This window comes from Podarcis cretensis, assembly GCF_951804945.1.
Source record: "Podarcis cretensis genome assembly, chromosome: 7".
NCBI lineage: Eukaryota > Metazoa > Chordata > Lepidosauria > Squamata > Lacertidae > Podarcis > Podarcis cretensis.
The window spans coordinates 92,741,040-92,764,409 of record NC_137176.1 but is presented as its reverse complement, the minus strand read 5'-3'; the positions used below and the strand labels follow the sequence as shown (position 1 = coordinate 92,764,409).

Below are 23,370 nucleotides of genomic sequence, written 5' to 3'. Positions count from 1 at the left end.
TTCAGGGGTTGGACTAGATGACCCCTGGGGTCCCTACAAGTCGATGGGTCTATTCTCTGCTTCTTTGCAGGGCAGAATACCTAAGGAGCAAAATGTCCCCAACTCTCATGCATCAAATTGCAGAGCTGCTTCCCTGCCCTGAGAAGCCCAGCCGGGCTCTCCCAGACCTAAGTCAGCTGTTACAGCATCACACATTTCGGACTACAACTCCCATCAGCCCCTGCGAGGTGGGCCTGACAGGAGTCGTCGTCCCAAACAGCCGTTTGGGGTAAAGCTGCGTGCCTCACGACGCCGGAAGACTACAACTCCCGGCGGAGGCTTCTGGGAAAGCGAGTCCAACGGCGCTGGGGCGAGATGGTCTTTTGTGCTGTCCCAGCGGCGCGGCGCCCCGCCCTCCGCGAGGGGCGATTGGCTGCTTCGGAGGGGCGTCCCCGGAGCCTTGTTCCCGTCTGTGAGGAGAGCTGGCACAGGATTGGTCGGGAGAGGCTGCCCGTCTCGCCGCCGCTATTGACGGGCGTCGGGTGGCGACGCCCGCTTGGCTCTGATTGGCCGGGCGTGTGGGCGAGGAGGCGGGCGGAGGAGGCGGGCGGGGGAAGAAGGAGCGGAGCGGCCCAAGCAAGATGGCGGCGTCTGAGGCGGCCGAGGCGGGCCTGGGGACGGCGGGCTGAGCAGCCGCGGCCGAGCCAGAGCGCCATGTCGGGGCCAGACGAGCGCGAGCCCGGCGGCGGCGGGGCGGTGGCGGCGGCGGGCGCCGGGGGTCCTCTGGCGCTGGGGGAGGCGGCGGGGCCTGGCCCGGGGGGCGCCGAGGAGCCGGGGCCGCCGCCGCTCGGGGCTGGGGGGGCGGGCGCGGGGGGAGGCGGCGGCGGCGGCCTTGTCCGGCAGCCCGAGCCCGGCGGCGACCGCGACTCCGACGCGCCGCCCAAGAAGCGACTGAAGCTGCCGGGCGGAGCCGAGGGAGGCGGCGGCGGCGGCGGCGTCAAGCTGGAGGAGCGCCTCTACTCGGTCCTCTGCTGCACCGTGTGCCTCGACCTGCCCAAGGCCTCCGTCTACCAGGTGCGCCCCGAGTCCTCCTTCTACACGTGTACACGCGTGTACGGGTCCCCTTCCCACGTGACGGGTTCCCCTCTCCCCGCAATGGTGGCGTTCGGAGGCGCGCACGGGGCTTGCCTCCCGCTGAACCTTTTTGCCCCGGGGCGGGAAGGGCTACCTGGGGGCAGGTGTTCGTGTGAACGCGAAGGTAAGCGGGGATGCACAGGAACGCAGGCAGCGGCGACCTTGTCGTGAGCCAGGCCCCAGTATGGTCTCCACCCGTCTTTCCCAACCTCGGGGGTTATTGGGACTATAACTCCCCAGCCAGCAGGACCCGGGGTCGGGGATGATGGGATATGTAGTCCAACAGCTTCTAGGGACCCGAGGTTGGGAAACGCCTGGCAGGCAGCAAGGACTCTCTCCCAGCCTTACCTGCAGGTGCCATGGGGATTTGAACCCGCGACCTTTTGCATGCATGCAAGCAAGGCATGGGCTGCCGAGCTTTGGCCCATCATGAAATGGCCCATATCAGTTATGACTCCTGAGCCGCCCATCTCATTTCGCTCCTTTCAAACTTGTAGTCAGCTGCCCTTGGGTTGGGTTAGGAGCTTTTCAAAATGAGGGGAGAAATGCAAGGAAATGCTTGAAATAGGGGAGGGGGGGAGAGAAAACCACACTTTTAAAAAATGGTGTTATATCCGCGCTTTCTAAGGATCACCACTTAATAATGCGGGTGGGTTGTCTCCTAAGTTAAGGCGTTCAGCTGATTATTCTTGCCTGACTGGTAAAATAGTGGTGTGGATCAGTCCCCTTCTCTTCCTCCCCCCCCCCGCCCCTCCTTCAGTGCATATTCTGGGCAGAATAGCCAGCATCATGGCAGGTAAGTGCAGAAGTAGGGAGGCAGTAACCAATTGAATCGGAGAGATGTGCTTGTGGTGTATTTTCTTGCATTGTTCTTCCCACCGTCTTGCACAGAGTGAGTGTCTATCAAGTAACTTACATACATTTCCCTCTTCCCATTATGCTGTATTTCTGTAAGCCATGCTGGAGAAATCCCTAAAATGGAAACAATTATCTAGTTCCACACATCAGACACGCCCACCTTGTTTTGCTTTGTCTGAGATCTCCATTTATCCAGCGTTTGGGCAGGGTAACCTTATACCTCTTCCTGTGTGCTGCTTGCTCCTGACTCATTAATTGAGCCTCTTGGGTGGCAGGTTTAGCTGCTGATCTTTCAGCCTGTGGTATAACTTGTTCTGCTCAAAATTGTTGCTCTGAGCCTCCCTTCCCCCTGTGTTTTGGAGGAAGGGTGGGATGTAAGCGCAGTGGTACCTCAGGTTACAGACTCCACTAACCCAGAAATATTACCTCAGGTTAAGAACTTTGCTTCAGGATGAGAACAGTAATTGTGTGGTGGCAGCACAGCGGCAGCAGGAGGCCCCATTAGCTAAAGTGGTACCTCAGGTTAAGAACAGATTCAGGTTAAGAACGGACCTCCAGAACGAATTAAGTTCTTAACCCGAGGTACTACTGTAGTAAACTAGGAGTGAGAGTTGTTGGGATGTAAATGGTGAACTAGGAATAAGCCATTGTACAGCTCCACTCATCTACAGGGACTCCTTAGCCCTGAAGTCAGGTTCAAAAAACCACCATCTCCTGACTGTTTTATGGTAATGTTCAAAGTGCTGGATGGGACTGGTGTGTTGATTCTTCTTGTTGCCACTGACTCTGCAAGTCTCATCAGCTGTGATTCCTTAAGATACTTTGCTTGCATATGATGAGAATTCCTCTCTGCTATCTTTATACCTAGTGAATGTGTGCATGAGTATTGGAAGGAGAGCAGCCTAACAGCTATAAAAGAGTCTCTTTCTTCTCTTTGGTGATCACTCGTAGCTGAGTAAGATTGTTTCCCATAAACACGGTTTTAATGAGTCTGTAAGTGACTGTGGAGGCCAATTCTGGATCCACACGTCCTTCCACAGTGGGGACATTGGTTTCCAGATGGGAGTTGATCACGGTGTGGATTTGCCAAGCGTGCCTTCCTCTTAGCACGTTTCTCCCTTGCTTCCTGCGTTTGTCTTCAAAGCCCATGACACCTTTGGTAAAGGCTGTTCTCCAACTGGAGCGCTCGCAGGCAAGTTTTTCCCAATTGTTGGTGTTTATACTACATTTTTTTTTATTTGCCTTGAGACAGCCTTTAAAACTCTATTGTTGACCGCCAGCATTACGCTTTCCATTTTAAAGTTTGGAATAGAGTAGTTGCTTTGGAAGACGATCATCAGGCATCTGCACAGCATGACCAGTCCAACGAAGTTGATGTTTGAAGAATCATTGCTTCAGCACTGGGGATCTTTGCTTCTTCCAGTACACTGGCATTAGTTCGCCTGTCTTCCTAAGTTATGTGTAAATTTTTTCGGAGACACCGTTGATGGAATCTTTCAGGGAGTTGGAGATGGCATTTATAAGTGGTCCATGTTTCACAAGCATACAGTAAGGTTGGTGGTGATCCAGCGAGTGAGTAAGAGAGGCACTAGAGACACATTAAGGGACAGTGGTGAGAAGATTGGGAAAGGTTCAGAGAACCTCATTTAGCCTACAGGTTGAATGAATTTTACTGGGACCGGGTTCCTACTTTCCTATATGTATGAGAAAGAACTGCTCGTCTTTCTCTACAGAATTAGAGATACTTGCTATCTTCACTTTTAAAACTGTGGCTTGCTTCTTCTCATCTCATCTCATCTCTTCTCTTCTCTTCTCTTCTCTTCTTTTCTCCCTTTCTACCTACTTTCAAAGATATGCCAGACCAAGCCCCCACCTCCTGTACCTAAATGAGAACATCCAGACTATAACTTCCAAGTACCTAGTTCCTTGCACCTTACAAATACACAAAACTTTCAGAATTAGCTGCAAGGTACTAAAATCATCTCAACAAAATTAAGCGTTGGCATTTATTTTCAAAGAAGTCAAGGGATGTTGTTGGACTTCTGATCAGAAATGGAGAGGCCAGAGAAGTTGTATGGACATTTTTAAGAGTCCCAGATCCTCTTGCTGGGGAAGAAGTCTGGTGTGTTGTTTTGGCTGACAGATGTGCCTTGCTGTTCTGACCAAGTGAATGCTCTGGGCTTCCTGAGCTCCATGCATAAATTCAGGTACTGCTACCAGATGATGCTTTTTGCCTCTCTGTTTTGGTAATGAAGAGCTCTGCAGTGTCCACCAAAGCTTGGAGAAACCCCCTTCCCTGTTTTGCAAAGATGTTCCCTTAAAGTGCTTGTTTAGCGCTTGCATTATCAGAACCTGCTTCGTTCCCCCCATTTTTGTGCTCCATTTAATTCCTGCAAACATTTTAGGGTAAAGAAGCCACAGAGGACTCTTCAGGCAATCTGTGCAAACAAATCAACAATCAAATGGACTTATGTCCAGTTGTGCCTCTGTTGTTGGCTGTTCAGCTGCATGAAAGCCTCCTGTTCTCTCCCCTGCCCCCCCCCCAATGTTTGCACTTAATTGGTGCAGAACAAGGACTCCAACTAAAAGAAGCCAAGTGTGAACCAGAAGCATGGAACATGTGACTTGCAGCATGTGACTTGGCTTAGTTAAGTCCCTAAATGCAAAGGTCATCGCCTTGGTGATGTTACACTTTGGTGGTTGCACCCTAATAATATCCGCGCAGTGTTCGCTGCCTCACTGTAGAATAAAGAGATGTCAGATGTGCCATCTCCATAATTCCTTGCTGAAAAACAGGGCAGGAATTGCATTTCTTTTTTGGAAGAGCAAGATTAGTGATAGCTTTACCAGTTTGAAAACAAGCTCAAGATCCCAGGGAAGAAAAGCATCATTGTTGGTTGCAGCGCTATGAGGAGAAGCACACAGGCAATTAAAGTCTGGCAGTGACAATAATGGAAGCATTTTGTGTTAATACATTATCTGTGTCTGGAGTCCAGTGGTTGTTGCAGTCATATGAGGCTCCATGATAATTGAGAAGCTTCAGCCGATACAGAATGCAGTTGCTCGTCTCAGATACCAAGACATGTGCCTATAGTCAGCCTGTTTTGCATCAGTTGTAACTGGTTGTTGGTTTGTTTCTGGACCCAGTTCAAGGTGCTGGTCTTGATCTTGAAAATCCGTGACCTTCAAAGGCTGTCTCTCCCCACATGACACATGCACAGACACCCCTGCTAGGTGAGATCTAATAAACACTCTGCTTACCATCCCAGCTCTGGCAGGTCAGGAGAAGGATGACTAGAAGCTGAATCTTAAAGTTTATGATCATGGTGCCAAAGTTGTGGCACTTTCCAAGCCGATCTACCAGCTGTCTTTTTGGAAGGACAGAGGCCGGGAGCCAGTCTGTCCAATGTCCATCAGCCACCTGCTAAAGTTAACTGGCCTTCCTTTCTAAGGTTGTCTATCACCAACTGCTGTGTGGGAAGGATTCTGTTGACTTCTGTCTTGAATTTTTTTAGTCATTTATTTGTTTGTTTATGCATTTAGATGTTGTTTGTAAGCCACCTTCAAATATCCTGAAAGGCAGGACACAAATAATTATAATAAATTATGGAAAAGTTCCAGGACCTGCTGACCTATTATTCCTGATTTATGATGTCCATCTTTTATGTTTTTTTGTTAGTTCTGGTTGTTCTTTTTCAATTATTTGATGTTTGCAATTTTAGTAGAGGCTTTGTGTAAATATTTTATCTAAACTAAGAATAATTGCCTCGTTTTGCCATTCTGTGGTTTGAGCCTCAGAACTAAGTGTCATAGATTTGTAAATAGTTGTTTCCACTCCTTTCCATACAACATTTTCCATACAGTTGGGGAAACAAGTAAAAGCTGGTGTTCTCTTGCACACTGGGGAGATTGTAACCTAAGCAGCAAAGGATAGCGGCTGGTACAGAGGAAGGTGTTTAAGAAAGCATACTACTTGTGTTAAAGGTTGCAAAAGGAAGCAGGGTTCCTGGAAAGGTCAGTTCAAAGTTGTCTGTGGCTGCTCCAAGCCCAGGAATGTATTCTTGCAGCTTCATTTGAGAAGACTGGGGATGAGCTGTAGCTCAGTGATAACAGTTCATGCAATAGGTTCCTCCCTTGCCTGTCTGAAACCCCTGGAGTCTTGTCTACTTCACAGTATAGATCTGGTTGCCCTGGAACAGAAGTCTTCAGCCCTTTCAGACCCAGGACCCATCTTTAGTCCAACCGTGCATTTAGGGAAGTCTCTTTTTAACTGCTTGTTTACCATATATTTATATGTTGTTGTTGGGTGTTCCCACCTTAGAAGAATTCGCAATGCAGCAGTGGGGCATCCTGACCCACCAGTTGACAACCAGTGCCCAGATTGTTGAGCAATCAGAGCTGAGGAGAGGAAGAGGGTTTTACTGCAAAGCTCCTTCCCATGCAAATTGTGCAAGCAGCTTAGAAACAGGAAGGGGCTATGCCCTGAGAGTGTAAACAGATTTGTTGCAGGATACAGTCCTGGCTGGTAGGTAGCCTTGAATGCTTTGAGTGTTCAGGCAAACTTGCCCTTCCCGAAGAGCTTCAGTGTCAGAAAGAATTGTGTAATAAGTGCCATTTATACTATGATGTGCAAATGCTTTGGAAGATTGTTTTGTATTCACAGCAGTCCTGAGAGCTAGGTGGTTGCAAATAGAAATACACTGGTGCCTCGCAAGACGAAATTAATCCGTTCCGCGAGTCTCTTCGTCTTGCGGTTTTTTCGTCTTGCGAAGAACGGCTATTAGCGGCTTAGCGGCTATTAACGGCTTAGCGGCTTTAAGAAAAAGGAAACAAACTCGCAAGAACTCGCAAGACGTTTCGTCTTGCAAAGCAAGCTCATAGGGAAATTCATCTTGCGGAACGACTCAAAAAACGGAAAACTCTTTCATCTTGCGCATTTTTCGTCTTGCGAGGCATTCGTCTTGCGAGGTACCACTGTACAGTATGCAGATAATGGCATATTTTGCAGGCAACAGAACTGAGGCTGAGAGACTTGCCTATTATAGTCAAGTGTTTCTGTTGATTCTTTCACTGAATAGGGGTTTGAGCCCCTGCCTAAATGCTGCAGGAGCCTACCGATGTTGTCTAGACTCAGAAAAAGAGGGGAGAGGTTTCTTGAGTGCCTTCAGCTTACGAAATGGCAGAAGCACTTCTACTGAGTTATTCCCTCCCCCAACTCAGGGTTTGCTACAGTAGTAAGCATAGGCCTTGGCAGCTGTGTGGGCTTGTTGAGAGGTTAGTTTGTCAGGACTTGACGTTTCATGATCATATTGCATTCATCATTTTTCTCTGAAATGTTTCTAGGAATTCTGCCTGTCTGCCGCAGCTCTTGTGCTCTGCTCTGCTGCCAGGTAGATGGATTCAGGGTTTAGACTGAACTTCCAGGAGGTGACTGAAAGGTCTCCCAGGCTGCCAGAAGCATCTGTAACCTTGCATGAGTGTCTGAAGGGAATATGTCTTGATAGACGAATGTAGTCAGTGTCTCCTTAACTTGACATGTTACTTTGATCATTGCAGTACATGATGCATCTATCCTGCTTTGCTTGGAGTGTGTGTGTTTTATACCCCATTTTCCTATCCTAGTTTGTTGTATACCCAGGTCTTCCAGCTGCCACAATCTCTTTCCAGGTAGTTGATTTGTAAATGAAGAGGAGCAGCTAAAGGCAAGGGGCTCTCTAACAGATTTATTAATGCGACTTGCCTCCCTCCCCTTTCTCCAAGTAGCCTACAGCTGACATTTTAGGCACTCTATGTGGTGGGTTGGGCCAAGGGATAGTGACTTGTTGAAATCATCAGAGTGAAGTTTGAACCCGGGGTTTCCACATTGAAACCCCTGACTACACCTGCGTGGCCTAAGCAGGGCTATTGTGTGCCCCTGCTTTCCCCCAGCCATATTGTGATGTCAGATCCTGCTTGGCTCTGTTAGTGATGCTGTCTCTGGTGACTTCATCCTGTTGAGAGGTTGTGCGCCTCTGCAGTATACTTGACCTTCTTTACTCTGTCATTAGTAGCTGTTGCCCCAGGAATGCCATACCTGTTGTCTGATGATTGCCTAGATTAAGGTTACCAGATTTTTTCAATGAATCCGGGGACACTTTTCAACTCCAATGGATTTTGTATGGGGACTGATTTGTAAATCCGTGGCTGTCCCCAGGAAACGGGGACATCTGGTAACGTTAGCCTAGATGCCTCTTTGAGAATCCTTGGGTGAATGACATCATGCCCACCTTGCTAACTTAATGTAGTATACTGAATGAGGGTCAGTAAACGGAGACTCAGTCCACACTGTAGTCCAGCAATATCTGGAGGCCAATGGGGTCATTAGCCAACTCTGCTCTAAAGAATTAGGTTTGTAGTTTGGGGGTGCTCTTGGACCTAGTACAGTGGTACCTCAGATTACATACGCTTCAGGTTACATACGCTTCAGGTTACAGACTCTGCTAACCCAGAAATAATACCTCGGGTTAAGAACTTTGCTTCAGGATGAAAACAGAAATCATGCTCCGGCGGTGCAGCGGCAGTGGGAGGCCCCATTAGCTAAAGTGGTGCTTCAGGTTAAGAACGGACCTCCAGAACGAATTAAGTACGTAACCAGAGGTACCACTGTACTGTTGCTGGATACATAGGTGGCCTTCTCTCATCGTCTTAGGGCTGTGGTTGATAGATCAGCTTGATAGAAACGGCGTTGCCACCATTACCCACATTCTGTCATCACCGTTTTGGAATACTGCGATGCGTCATGCGTGCGGCTGCCTTTAAAAAACCTCCAGATGTTTCAGTTGGTTCAAAATAGGCATCATGATGGTTAATATTATGCTCTGTTATCTTCACTGGCTGCCCATTCCTCGACCCATTTCATAATGCTGGTATTAAAGTCAAAAACAGGTTGTGGCCAAGGAGTGCCAGCCTCCGCCCATATATGCCCACATGTACCATAATATCGTCTTCTGAGGCCCTTTTCTGGATGATTCTGTCGGATGAAAACCTTTCTTAATTTCCCCAAGCTTTTTAGTCCTTCAGCTTTAAAAATGGGTTGCCTTTTAAAGAAAAGATCTTTGCAATACTGTTGGTTTTGCTTTGGCTTTATTCTGTGTATGTTTTCACATGGTTTTATCCTTGTATTTTATGGTTCTAACCTGGGTGGCTAACCCATGACCCTTGATATATTGGTGGACTATCATTCCCATCATCCCTGACCATGCTGATGGGAGCTGTAGACTGACAGCATTTGGAGGGGCCAGCCTATTTTGTAAACCACCCAGAGAGTGCCTGCTATTTGGCAATGTAGAAATGGAGTTAGCAAATACATAGAGGCTTTGTTTACAGGTCACTTGTGAAATCTTTGCTATACCAGTGTTCCTGTTTAAGTGTGTGGTGATGTGTATATTTCGTGCCAAGGAGGATTTTTACTTACTGCTCTAGTTTCTCTCTCTCTGATGAATTCCTGGCCAATACAGTCAGGGGAATTCATATTGGTCTTTAAATTGAGCAGAACGTGGTTTTGTGCAGCCCCTCTGCACAGAGTTATTTATTTGTACAGTGATGCCCCGCAAGATGAATGCCTCACAAGATGGAAAACTCGCTAGACAAAAGAGTTTTCCATTTTGGAGGTGCTTCGCAAAATGAATTTTCTATGGGCTTGCTTCGCAAGACGAAAATGTCTTGCGAGTTCCTGCGGGTTTTTCCCCTCCCCCCCCCTTTTCTAAGCCGCTTATCCGCTAAGCCGATAAGCTGCTAATAGCGCTAATCCGCTAAGCCGTCAATGGGCTTGCTTCGCAAGACGAAAAAACCGCTAGATGAAGAGAATCGCGGGACGGATTCTTTTCGTCTTGCGAGGCACCACTGTATTTGTCCTTCAGGTGTTGTGCCTTCATTTTACTTCAGCCTACAGACCACTTGGTTTGGAGCAACTGCTTTGGGGTATTTTCTGTTATGCTGTTACCTACTTAGGAGAAATGGCTCCTTGCACAGGAGGCAGGTGGAGCCCTCCATTCCTAACAGGAAAAGAAAAATCAAGTTTCTGTTCTGGGAGTTATAAAACATTAGGGAGACAATGATGGAGAGCTAACTGAATCTAGAGCCCATTTGAGGTTCCTTTTATGGTGGTGGCAAAAAGATATCTGTCTTTTGTGTCACGAGTATATTAGTGGAATCTCATCCAGCAGAGCTGTTGCGTGGTGCCTTCAGGGTTAGCAGTGACTCTGGGCAGGCAGAGTTTACAATGCTTGCATGGTCTAAGCTATTTATTTTCTATCTGTGCTTGAAGAAGAGACCTGTAAATTGACCAGCAATGATACTGGGCCAGAGGGAGATGTCTGCTGAAGTTGCTCAGACTAAGGCAGTGTTCTTCAGTGTTGAGTCCCCAAATGTCAGACTACAACTTGCATTATCCCCAGGCAGCCTCACCAGTAGTCGGGGATGAGGGCAGTTGTAGACTTAAGAATGCATTAGAGGTTTTCTTACAATCAAGTGGTATATAAATCCCAAGAGTAAGAAATATCTCCCAAGGGAGGGGGTATGGCTGAGGAAAATGCAGCGTTCAGGTATGTTTGCTTTTTATTTAAATTTTTTAAAGTGATGTAAGAGGCATCACACACCTCTGATATCTCTGCACAAGTGCCAGCAGACATTGATGAGTCTGAAGGAAGGCAGGCTAAAGGAATCCAAGATGGAAGCAGTTGGCCAGGTGCTGAATTATTTTGGTCCCTTCCGTCCAGCATTCGTGTATAACTGCACTTGTACTTAGCCTTGTATGTGACTTATGAGACAAACTGGTGAAAGAGGCAGTGAAATGATGATCTATGGCTTTTCATGCCTCCCCCCCCCCTCTTTATTGGCTGAGATTATAGGTAGCAGTCATTCCAACATTTGGACTCCACCATCCTAGCTCGTAGGTGCTGTTACTGACAGCCACTTCCTGTGTTGATGCGAAAGTATAATTGCTCTGTTTTTCTCTAATTAGGGTTATGAAGCACCATGTGGTGTTTTGAGTGAGAATAAACAGGAAAAACCAGGGTCTTGTTTTCCGAGCCGCCTGCCACCTCCTCCTCATGAGGACTTGGAAAGACAGGTCTGTTAAATGCAGGGCACAATTGTGCTTCCACGGACAAAGCCTTGTTTATTAAAAACCCCATAAAGGGATGATTCAGTTCTTTTGGTTGTTATCCTTCACCTGGTTTTGCGTTAGGGCAGAAAATATAGTGATGTTTGTGCATTAGCATTGCTGTGATATGAAAATAGCATAAAATAATGACTGAGTAAAAGGAGCTCCTTGGAAGAAAAGATTGTATATCAGTCTGGTACATTAAAGAGATTATTGCCTAGACTCACAGTAGTGGTTTGCAAACCTGCCCTCAAATTCTGAGTAGTGGGATTTTATCCATGTGCACAAACTCATCAGGCTCAGATTGGAAACTGCTAAATATGTATGTAGTAAGCAATAGAATTGTCTGAACCTCTTGTAGGTAGGTATCTTACAGCACAGTCCTGTTCACATTCACTCAGAAGTAAGTCTCACGGTGTTCACTGGGGTTTCATCCTAAAGAAGTGTGTCTTTGGATTGCAGCTGAAGTGTAGGGCGGTCTATGCAGATCACTTTTCTTCTTTGAGGATGGTCTGTATCTGAATGAATGGGAGGATAAACACACTTGAGATGGGGCTCTTTAAGTTGGCAAGAAATTAAGGAAGGTGGATAAAAGAGGCATCTCTGTTATCAGATGTTCTGCACTTGACTAGATGACTCCCAGCTGTATGTTTGGTGACTGTAAGTAAACTGTACCTGTTGAGACTGATTGCCTGAGGACAGCAGGCTTGCCTAGCCTGAATGTATTTGGCCGATTTGAAGGCACAACTATTTTTGGAAAGTGTTGTACAGTCTTTCTCACCTCATTTGCAGCTTACAAAATCACCTTCAGGTCCCTGAGTTGTGTGGTGGGCTGAGAACATTGTCCTCTGCATGTTTGAAAGGAATGCTTCTCGGGTTCTTGCTCTGGAACAGTTTACGAATGGACCTCCTTGAGCTTGCAGAGTGGCTGGGTCTGAAGCAAGTATGCTGGCCTTGGGCCATGATTGCCTAAATAGAGAGGACAACTGTATTCTAAGTCATTTCCGTCCTTGCTCTTTTTCTCACTAGAGGTGATGAATGCAATGAAGGGGCTTCTTGAGCAAATAATTTTTTTTAAAGTGTAGAGAATTGAATGTTTTTTTAATGGGGAACTGTTTAGAAGAGGAGAAGAAGAAGAGTTTGGATTTGATATCCCGCTTTATCACTACCCTAAGGAGTCTCAAAGCGGCTAACAATCTCCTTTCACTCCCTCCCCCACAACAAACACTCTGTGAGGTGAGTGGGGCTGAGAGACTTCAGAGAAGTGTGACTGGCCCAAGGTCACCCAGCAGCTGCAGGTGGAGGAGCAGGGAAGCGAACCCGGTTCACCAGATTACTAGTCCACTTCTCTTAACCACTACACCACACTGGGAAGTTTTTAATGTTTAATGCTGTATTGTGTTTTTAATATTCGGTCGGGAGCTGCTCAGAGTGGCTGGGGAAAGCCAGCCAGCTGGGCGGGATATAAATAATAAGTTAGTAGTAGTAGTATTAGTAGCATTAATATGTAGGCAAGGAAGAATGGAAGTATAAATGATATAAGCTACGTAGAACTCAAGCATGACACAGGGATTGAGTGAATCTTCTGCAGTTCTAGAAAACCTCTGAAGTTCTGGTTTTCCTTTTTCTCGCAGTGTACAAACGGTCACTTAATGTGTGCTGGGTGCTTCATCCACTTGCTGGCAGATGCCCGGCTGAAAGAGGAGCAAGCCACTTGCCCAAATTGTCGCTGCGAGATCAGCAAGAGCCTCTGCTGCCGAAATCTTGCCGTAGAGAAAGCAGTGAGCGAGCTGCCGTCGGAGTGTGGCTTCTGCATGCGTCAGTTTCCTCGCTCTCTTTTGGAGAGGCATCAGAAAGAAGAATGCCAGGACAGGTAAAGGGCTCTTCTTGCCATTTACCAAAGAGTTGCTGTTGAATCCAAGGCAGTTTGCTATGATGGTATGGGATGGGCAGGAATGGTGCCGACAGGAAAAAGGGGCACTCCCTCTAGTCGTCAGCGAAGTTGGGGTTCTGTGCTTAATATGTATTGTACAAATCTTTTGCAGGAACACTCTTGATGTGTGTGTGTGTGCGCGCGCTACCCATCTTACGGTTCCATAGAAAACTGTAGGGTAGTGATGAAGATGATGATGATGAGCATTTATGTCGCTTACTACATAAAATGGCTCAAAGCAACTTACAGTTATAAATGCATGCAGAATACAAAAAAATTAAAATAAGATTGAAAAGATGAAAGAACATTAATGATTAAAAGTGTTCATACTTCAATAACACCAAAAGGATGACTTCTACCCTGCCCAAGATGAAAGCCAATACAAGGTTTAGGGTATGATCATACCAGAGGGCCCCAATTAAAAGCCAAATGCCAGGGTAAATAGGCATGTCTTTGTTCATGACGGTTTCTCCAGTTTTGAAATGGACCCACAGGTACAAAAAGGCTGGCAGCCCATGATTTAGGGTGCCAGAGCAGGTGGTATAAAGACCAGTGGCCTTGCCTTGGCCATGGGGGCGAGAGGAATGGTAATGTAATGAGATGACTTAAAATGTCTGGTCTTGTTCTTCAGTGATGAAACATTTTATTTGTGTCCTATCGACAAGCCCTTTCCTGGCGATGAAGGCACAGCTTTTCTGTTCTGATACCTGTTAGTAACATCTGTGCTGGGAAGCTGTGGTCAGTGCAGCTGTCCTGGGGGAGAAAAAGGGGTCTGGTAGTTTCATATCAAGGGTTGGAATTCCAACCCTTTTTGGGACTACTTTTTGCCGCAAGCATTGCTGCGCAGTGTGCCACCCCACCTCCATCCGCCCTGGCATCCTACTCGAAACAGCTGCTCATTTGAGTTTTGCCCTCCTTTCCGCCTGCAGAGTTAGTCGGTGCAAGTACAAGCGGATTGGGTGCCCCTGGCAAGGCCCTTTCCACGAGCTGACTGTACACGAGGCAGAGTGCACACACCCAACAAAGACGGGGAATGAGCTGATGGAGATTCTGGATGAAATGGACCAAACGCATAAAAAGGAGATGCAGCTGTACAACAGCATATTTGGCCTGCTCAGCTTTGAGAAGATTGGCTATACAGGTAATTGCTGGGATTTGATCAGGCTATAGATAAAAAGAGCTTTTGTGATTGATGCTGGGTTGCTTATTCCTTGCTTCCCCCCCCCCCCTTGGTACATTAGTGCCATTTGTCTATTGATAGTCGTGTTTCTCTTATGCAACATTTATTAATTTGTTTTCATTAAATAAACATTCAGCAACTGTTCCTCTAGATCAGAAGAGCGAGACTTTGCTGATCAGACAGGGCTACAGCACAAAATGTCTGCCCCAGGAAACCTCCTTGTCCATTTGAGAGTTCAGGTTTAAGGGTGAACCTCCCTCTCTCTCTCTCTCTGTGTGTGTGTGTGTGAGAAATGTTTTACATGATGCTGAGGGCCTGGGAAGAAAAGTGACCGTGTGTGTGTGTGTGGTCACAAGCTGCACAGTCTGTGCACAGCTTCTGGTCCCTGAGCCACGCGCTCAGAGACTATCTTCTTGAGCAGAACTGACTGCTTCTTTGGCATTCTTCTTTGCTGATTATTCCACTGTGCAGCATTGATGTCGCGTGGAAGAAGGACCTTTCATAGCTCCAGGTAAGGCGCTGTAGTTGCATTTGTGGGGCTGATGAGCCAGGTCTCAGACTAAGGCCGAAAACCAGTGTTGGTTCTGTTGCTTTGTATGGGGTTGGGGACAGTGGGCGGGGGGACGGGGACGGGACAGTGTTTTAATATTGATTGCCCTTTGTCAGTCATCCAGTTTGGTTGGGAATTTGGTGTATTAATATCCATGTTACTTAGGTTGCAAACTCTACATGAAATCTATTCTTTGCGAAATGAAGTATTATTGCACCTTCCAGCTTAAGTTTTGATTACTATTCTGACAGTTGGTTGTTCATGTGGTTGCTATACGTATTTTGAAAACTTTGGGAGTTTTCCATCCAACCCCTTTTCCAAAGAGGTTGAAACATTGTCATCCTTTCCCGACGTGGAGCCCTTTCCTGGTTTTCTTGACCTAGCAGCAAAGTGTTTTCCCCCTTAAGTGGGGGAACCATAAAGGTAAATCTTCAAGGTTAGGGAGGAAGCTGTCATTTTATCCTGATAGAACTAAACTGCTTTTCCAGGTAAGCCTCTGACTCCGTTGGTATGACTCCTGAAGTAGTCTTGGCAACATGTTCAGCATAATGTGTGGAAAAATCACTGTTTATTGATTGGGGGTGGGAAAATAGATACTGAAACCTCCTTTGTTTTGCTGTAAATGTTCACCTTTCCTGCAGAGAGGACCTGAATGAGTTTACCCTGTTGTCTCCAGTCCTGAGAAGTAGTGGATTTTCTCTGTTGCCCCAGGAAGTGCTGCAACCTGCAAAGAGGATTTTGCTTGTCTTGGCTAAGTTAGAAAAGGTGCTTGGAGCTTGAAAAAGCAAAGCGACAATAAGAGTCCTGGTGAACTTGGGATGTGGAGCAAGGTGGCCAAGTGCCTCCCTCCTGAGAAGTTCCTTGTTGTCCGGGCAAAGCAGCCGGAATTGGGGGTGGCAGACAGTTCAGTTGGACACCCTGGTGGTGCCAGATCTGAGAACCGCAAGAAAACGGCTCTACTGAAGAGCTAGGCAGTGCCCGCATGGCAGTGCTGAGGGCAAGGGTGGTGGGTTCAACCTGCACAGGTTGAGAGCTGGCTGCTGAGGGTAGCGCTCACCTGCCCAGTGTCCTTGAACGCTGCGCAGCCTCTGCCCATGAGAGAAGAGGGGTGGAGATCTTCCTCTGCTTTAGAAAAGAGGCGGCCTCTGTCCAGAGAGATCAAAAGTGCTGAGTCGGGCTGATTGTGTGGCTTGAATAACTCCATCACCTCCTTTGTCCAGGTGTTGCTGCCGTTCCCCGGAAACACCGAAGAATGCAAAAATGTACACAGAGGTTCCCTGTCCCTGAGTTTCTGTGAGATTCCATGGGTTTTGTACACCAGAGACTTTTAAAACACTGAGCCAACAATCTTGATATACTTGAACAAAACACAGCACTTCGTAGCACTGTGGACTCTGCTGGAGAAGGGTTTTAAGAGACTGACACTGGACTTGTGCTAAATTGCATAGAGCTTTCAATGATTCAGTGTACTGTTCTCTGTCTTTCATGTATCTAACCCCAGGATTTTCTGCACTGTGTGAAAATCTGAAGGCTTTCTTCTTCATCCACCCCACTCCCTGTTTCTTGGTTTGCATTGTGGTGATACCTAACTGTGCCATCTACAGATCTGTATCGTTAATGCAAATAAAATAAAGGTGCTGTGTTACATGAACTGCATTGTCTGACTTGGTTTTTATGCACCCGTATGTTGTTATGGACACTCATAATGAATCTGGAACAAGCGGCCTTTCTCCTACAATTCTGAATGGCGCATGAGTTGGCTTCGCTGCCTGTCAGTGGCCCAAGAATTCTTAATCGGGTACTTGAAGAGGCCTCCAGTGTGGTGCTGCAAAGGGTCTGGCCCTAGACCTAAAGTCTGAATTTTAGAGCTGTGATGTGATTGTGCGCCACAAGCCGCTGCTGGTGGCCTCTTGAGGAAATGCTCCTTATTCAGTGGGGCAGCATCATGCAAAGAATGGAGGGCAAGACCAGAAGACTTGAAGATGCTTCGGTGATAGCACCTTCCATGTCCTGCGATAAACGAACGTGAAGCAGAAACCCTCTTGCTTCCAGACGCCTCCCATCCTGGAGTGGTGATTTTTGGATTGGTTACTCCTGACGCTCCCACAGGGTTCCTTCAGGCAGTGTGGCTCCAGACAGGCAGCTTCGTAGTAACAGTGGTTGCATTGTTCACATTTGAGCTTCCTTGCCACTTCTCTTCCTCCCTCCCCCTCCCCCTCCCCCCCCCCACAAACTTAAGCAATGATGAAACTGTGTAGTGGTTTTTAAGTGTTAAAATGCATTGATGTTTTATCTCATTTTCTCCTCTTCCCTACTCCCTTCCCTCCAAGAAGCCAAGTTGCTTCCTCCCCCTAACTAGCTCTGAATGGCTACTCTCACCCTTGTTGTCTCCTTACGTCCTGGCAAAGAAGGCCCCTCACAGTAGCTACAGGTAACTTGAGCTTTGTTTGTTTCTGCTGCCAGCTTCTCTGGTTTAACTGTGTGTCTCCTTTCTTCCACACACCCCCAACCCCCTTCTTCTCGCTCTCTTGCAGAGGTTCAGTTCCGTCCTTACCGAACAGATGACTTCATCACCCGCCTCTACTACGAGACTCCGCGGTTCACGGTGCTGAACCAGACCTGGGTATTGAAGGCTCGAGTTAACGACTCGGAACGAAACCCTAACTTGTCGTGCAAGCGGACTCTCTCCTTCCAGCTCATTCTCAAGAGCAAGATCAACTCCCCCATGGAGTGCTCGTTCCTGCTGCTCAAAGGACCTTACGATGACGTGAAAATCAACCCTGTGATCTATCACTTTGTCTTTACCAACGAGAACAACGAAACGGACTACGTGCCGCTCCCCATCATAGACTCTGTGGAATGTAACAAATTGCTGGCTGCCAAGAACATCAACCTGCGTCTCTTTATATTCCAGATACAGAAGTAAGCGTAAAGCAAAGCTTGGCTTTTCCAGGAGTGACCGAGAGAGAGAATGAGAGGGTGAGAGAGAAAAAGCGTGCACCACTGAACCAGAGTTACCTCGAACGGCTGCCTCGACCCCTTTATGATTCCACAGTTATTTGATTATTTTAAAGAGAACATTTTGCATGTGTGGTATATAACAGCTTTGAGCGGCCGCTACCTTCCTCGTCTCTCTCTCCATCTCTGCCAGGAATAGGCGACTGGGGAACCGGCTCGGTGCAGGGTACTGACGAGGCTTGAGAGCGTCAAGCTGGCAACCACCAATCAATACATTGTGAAAAGGCTGCATCTGTGTCATGATTGTGTGTGATCTCCACAATGTAGTGTCAGGGCGGTTGGGTGGCGGAGTTAAGGTCCTTCACTGTGTCCTCCTGCCCTGGTGGGGAGACATTCTGGCTTGAATAATATTAGCAAGAATTGGGCAGAATCTGGAAGTGGTGGGTTCTGTCTTCGATTTACTGGAATAAAACAAATGGGAGATTCTCAGATAACCAAGTCATCTTCAGAGACCCCCGCCCTTCCCAGGCAAGGGGCTTTTTGCCAGGCTCCTTCTAACTGGGCTAAAATGCCACATTCTAACAAGTTCTGTAGAGAGGGGAGATAATAGTGTACTGGGTGCTTTGTGGCATGAATGAGTAGCGGGCTCACCAATCTTGCATTTGTGTATCAGTAGTTCAAATCATCCCCCTCCCCCAACTTTTTCCGTACGGTTCAGCTGCTGGCTGGTGAAGAAGCGTTTGAAATGAAGTCAGGATTAATAGAAGGTTAATGATGACAAATGGAAAAGTTGCTGGCTCTTCCTTTCCGGCAGGAAGTAGCATCCTCAACATGGCTTGAATTGCACTTCGCGAGGAGAGAATCCAGAGAGGTCCCGGCGTTGCCCTGTTCCTTCTGTTCCACCCCAGTCCCCCCACCATCAGGCTTGAGATCTTGACAGACTAGATAGGAACCTACATAGAACTGACCCAAATCAGTGCAGACTTCTCGGAATGCAGGGTGATTTATTCTGTCTGTTTTGGGAACTTTCCCAATACTTTGAAAAAATCTTTCTTTCTTTCTTGTGCAAATGAGTTAACAGGCTCTTCTAGTAATTATGCAATTTTACAATGTGATTTTATGTATGTAATATATATATATATAGATATATGGATGAGGATAGCGTGGCCGTTCACCAAATTTCAACGAGATCTACAGGGATATTTTGCTTGATGCTCTTAAACATATTTTTAACTGGGGTGGGGGGAATTGGTGGTGGATGAAGACTGTATCATGAGGAACTAATAGGTTACGTTGCACATCCAAGATGATTTTCTTCCCTCTCCTTTTGACTCCTTCCCCCTCATCCTCATGCCATTTTTTTATTTAAAGGAAGCTACTTTTGGTGGCAATGTATGCTTTATATGGACTAATTGGATCAGGTATGTTTTTTAAAACGTGAGAATTTGCTGCAGGTGCTGTCCTCCTTGGGACTTATTGCTGTTAAAAGGGTAGCAAAGCAGTCCCCATTCTCCCCCCCCCCCCGTTTTAATGTCCTCCTTTCTCCCTTCAGCCTCCTGGTCATAGTGGTGGCAGGTGATAGTCAAAGAAGTGTCTTTAGAAATGTGGGGAATTAGTCTGCGATGTCCCAGGAGTAGGCTGGTCTGTTGTCACTCTGACCCACCAAGCTGCACACTGTGCCATGCCAGGTATGTAGACACCCGTCTTGTGTTTGTCCTGGCAGGGCAGCAAAAGCTCCTGGTGACTGCCTGGGCCACATTCATTTTAGCAGGCCACATGCTCTTGGGAGTCCCAGAGTAGGAGAATGTCTTAGCATGTGTTTAGAAAAAGCAAAGTGCCCAGGGATAACGAGAACTGAAGGTTGGCAAGCTGTTTAGCAGGATGTTCCAGCTGATGGCATGTTAAACTGTTCAGCAAAGGAGTTGCCCCATATTATATCAGTCCTGTCTGATGGGAATGTGAAGGCAGAATTTCTTTCCTGAACAGCATGGGTGGGATATATGGAATATCTGAAACAGTTGTGAGCTTCAGAGGAAGAGCTTTTCAGACATGCATACAGCTGTGGCTTGTTTGTTTGTTTTAGCTGGTGATTAGGAATTACTGACCAACTAGGCAGGGTTTTGTTTTTGTTTTACCAGTTGAGGGTTGCCAAAGCCAAAATTATGTCTCTCTTGTCCTAAGGTGTTTTAATTGCAAGGACTCTGAACCAGGAACTAGTTCTTAAGATCTCCACAAAGCAGGCTGCATGCTAAAGCCCCCCTTCCAGGCAACTTCTTGTAATGGGCGCTTTTGAGAATTGGCAGCCTGCAAGATCAGCCTTTGAAATGGTCTGTGTAGGGCAGCGCACTTGCTCAAAACACTTGGAACAAGACTGCCCCTTAGATGCCTGTGTGTGCATGGAACTGTCTTCCTTGTATTTGGGAAGGCAAACCAGCACTGAGCACTTTCTCAGGTATTTGGAACGAAGAGGCTGTTTCTGGGCTCAAGTGCAGAACATGTGGATCGAGGAAGCTTGTAGCTTGTCCTGACATGGATGGCAGGGAACTAAAGCTCATGGATCCTTTTATGGTGGAGCAGATTTCAAGACTGCAACCTCTAAATAATAGCCAGAATTTGCACATCACTTAATCCTTAAACTGGAGCAGGTCTAGACTTGAAATACTTCTTCCCTACTTTACTCGTGTAACTGTGGTTGCTCTGGAAATAAATGCACACACCCAAAGTTTTACTTGTAGAAGGAGCTTATGTATACACTAATGCAGAGGTTAGAAATCTGCTTGTCATGCTTCCAGGGACTGGCTTCAGCATTAACCTTATGAGTAGAAGTGATATACAAGGAAACTGCAGAAGAAGGAATGCTTTCAATGGGCCTGCCTTTCCTGCAGCCCGTCTCTGGAAGGCCGTAGGAAAACTCAGACCTCGTCCTCATGTAGATTGAAAAGGCAACATCAGTTCCCACAGAGGCTAGCAATGGAAACTAAAAGTTTCTGATGATGCCTATGTCTAGAGCTTCCCAGACCCTGATGTTTGGTATGTGGCCATGTAACTTGGATGCAAAAGCATCTTTGGGAGTAGCTCTTACCGGTTGGATGTTGGAAGAGCTACCATGGTAGTTAGGAGGAAGGTGTTCTTAGCAGGACTTCAGACCCCTCTCATAAGAAACGGAACACAATCCTGGGGATGGGAAGAGAAGGAAGATGAGATTGTGAACCATCTTGTCCAATAGGCAGCACTGTACCTCTCTCTCAAGAGATGGAAGTGTCTGGAGGAACACCGGTGGAAAGAGGGGGTTTGCTTGGCATCCCACTTGGGTGTGGGAAGCGAAATGGGCTTGATCCTTGAGATTCAGAACATGGCAAACTGAGTGGAGCCTCTTCCTCTCCCTCCCTTTAGATCCTACCAGAGAACATCTGTCAATATTTTCAGAATGCACTTGAGAGATATTCAAATTTGTTTTACTTGGAGCAGACCTGTTTAAATTAATGGGTCTAACCTAGTTATGTTCTTTAATTTCAGTGGGTCTATTCTAAAACTTAGTTGAATGCTACCCATGGAGTCTTCCATGTGTGGACTTTTTCTACTGGGTCATCTGTATGTCTCCTGTTGCTGCTTTTTTTTTAAAAAAAAAGAGACCTTTTGCTCTAGTTAGGAATAGAGGAGACAGAGTTGGCTACTGACGACTGGAGCGAAGGTCTAGAGGAATTTGTGATGTCGTAACTTTGAATGAAGTGCAGTTGAATTGTGCTGCAAACAAGCTGTAGCCTGGTGGTTGTACCTCTCGGCTCCTTTCCAGAGTTGGGATATCTTGGGTGTGAGTTCTCCCATCCAGACACTTCAATACATTTGGCATCTACCTCCTAAAAAGAGACCAGCTGCCACATTCTTCCTTCCCCAGCAGATTCCTCTGCTAAGACATTTAGTGGCTGATCATCTCAGTCTAGCCAGTGGCAAAGAGCTAACTTCGAAGTTACCCATTGGGAGCGGTTCATGGGTAGACATCATTTCCCTTTTTCCTGTATAATTGAAGGCAGTTCTTCCCCCTCCCAACGGTTATTGCAAGAATCTATTATCTATTTGCCAAGCTTCTGACTTCTCCAGTATTTCTGGGAGGGAGGGGGCAATGTGTCGGAACAGCAGTGGCTCATGGGACAGAAGGGACCCTCCTTGTTTCTTGAGAGGCTGTTGTTTAGGCATGATGGCATCGTGGCAGTGGTTAATTCTCCTTGAGAGCCAAGTGAGGGATGGAATTGGCTGCAGAGCTCTCCCTCCCCTGAAATGAAGAGAGCAACTGTGGCCACCGCAAGAATCTGTATGTAGTGAAGGACAAGCACTTTGAAAGTGGAAGCTGAGGAAGTTTTCCCAGGGCTTGACATGAGAAGCATGTTAAGACTTTCTGATCTTCTGCTGGGAACCATTTGTGTGATTGGGGGGGGGGTCCTCCTTGGACATATCTCCCTGCCAGGCTTGCCACTGCCAGCATTTTTGCTTCCCTTCCTTTCATTCTCATCCTCTCTGCCTCACACCACCACCACCACCTCCTCTTCCTCCTCCTGGGTTGCCCTGTCCTCACTATGGGACTCTGTCCAACTTCTACTTGGTAGCTGAGCCTTATCTGTCTAGTTCTGTGCTAGACGCCTAAAGATTGTAGCATGCTTATCCATGCCAGGGCCTGAAGGACTGGCAGACCACAAACCTCCTTACAGTATTCACTGTGGGTAATTTATTTAACTAGCGAATGTAGAATTAAAATAATTTAAAAGAAAACTAATGGTTTGTTTGCAAGATGGTATGTCCGTTGTACTTGGCCTGATTTTTCATTATTTGTGTTCCTGTTGATCTTTTCTTCTTCTTTTTTGTGGAGAAAGAGAGAGAGAGAGAGAAAGAAAGAGGGGTTCTCTGTTGGACCTTGGAATCCAGCTGGAAGCTCCGGCTTGAAACCAGAAGAGAGTGGGAAGGGCAGTGTCAGTCTCCAGGCACTTGTATAACGGAAGGCTGCCACTTCTGTCATCACCCCCTCCATCTCTCCACCCTGCAGGCTGGCCAAGGAGATGTGGGGCAGGGGGCTGCAGCTGCTCCAGCGTAACAGCTATGGGGGCACCTGGCCATAAGCTTCTGCCGCTGCCGCCCGTCCCACCTTGTGTCTTCCCCATTTTTGCGAGCACTACACATGATACCGAAATGGCTTTTTAAAAAATGAGGGACGGTTTTAAATGTTGTTGGGAATGATTTCTTTTGTTCCTTTATCTGGTCTGCGTTTGTTTGAAGTTTCTGTATGTAATGTAGTTTAAACGAAACGAAAAAAAAAAAAAGTATTGCCAACCCATGGCTGTCTGTGTATGTGTGTGTGCTTGACCCAAGCGTGGCTTCTTTACCAAGGCGGAACTGAACTCGGGACTGGGGTGAGCACGGTCCCTTCCAAAGGGTGAACAGGGGCCTGTGCTGATTGCATGTGGCGTGCAGCTCATAATCCCGAAGCTGAACGACCATCGGGAAAAGCTCTCGCTATCTGGAAATAGATTTTCTGAACTCCTGCTCACTGAAAAGGCTGGCAGTGTAAGCAGAACGTTAGACCACAGTTGCCCACACCAAATGGGCAGCAGTTTCTGCAGCAATTCCCCCTGAGGCCTCTTTCCTAA

General features: G+C 47.0%; 1 protein-coding gene across 1 annotated transcript; it reads left to right on the top strand.

The window, feature by feature from the left end:
• Window positions 1–603: 603 nt before the first annotated feature.
• On the top strand, window positions 604–23,057 carry ZFTRAF1 (zinc finger TRAF-type containing 1). The gene is made up of 4 exons (XM_079984422.1): window positions 604–1,053; window positions 12,748–12,986; window positions 13,976–14,187; window positions 17,311–23,057. Exons 1-4 carry the CDS (start codon window positions 694–696, stop codon window positions 17,700–17,702), a joined length of 1,203 nt encoding a protein of 400 aa, XP_079840548.1. The 5' UTR covers window positions 604–693; the 3' UTR covers window positions 17,703–23,057.
• The last annotated feature ends 313 nt before the right edge of the window (window positions 23,058–23,370 follow it).

Coding starts and splice junctions, on each gene's coding strand:
- ZFTRAF1 (XM_079984422.1), top strand. CDS start 694: ATGTCGGGGCCAGACGAGCGCGAGCCCGGCGGCGGCGGGGCGGTGGCG. Junction 1,054..12,747: donor CCAAGGCCTCCGTCTACCAG/GTGCGCCCCGAG, acceptor TTTTTCTCGCAG/TGTACAAACGGTCACTTAAT. Junction 14,188..17,310: donor TGAGAAGATTGGCTATACAG/GTAATTGCTGGG, acceptor GCTCTCTTGCAG/AGGTTCAGTTCCGTCCTTAC.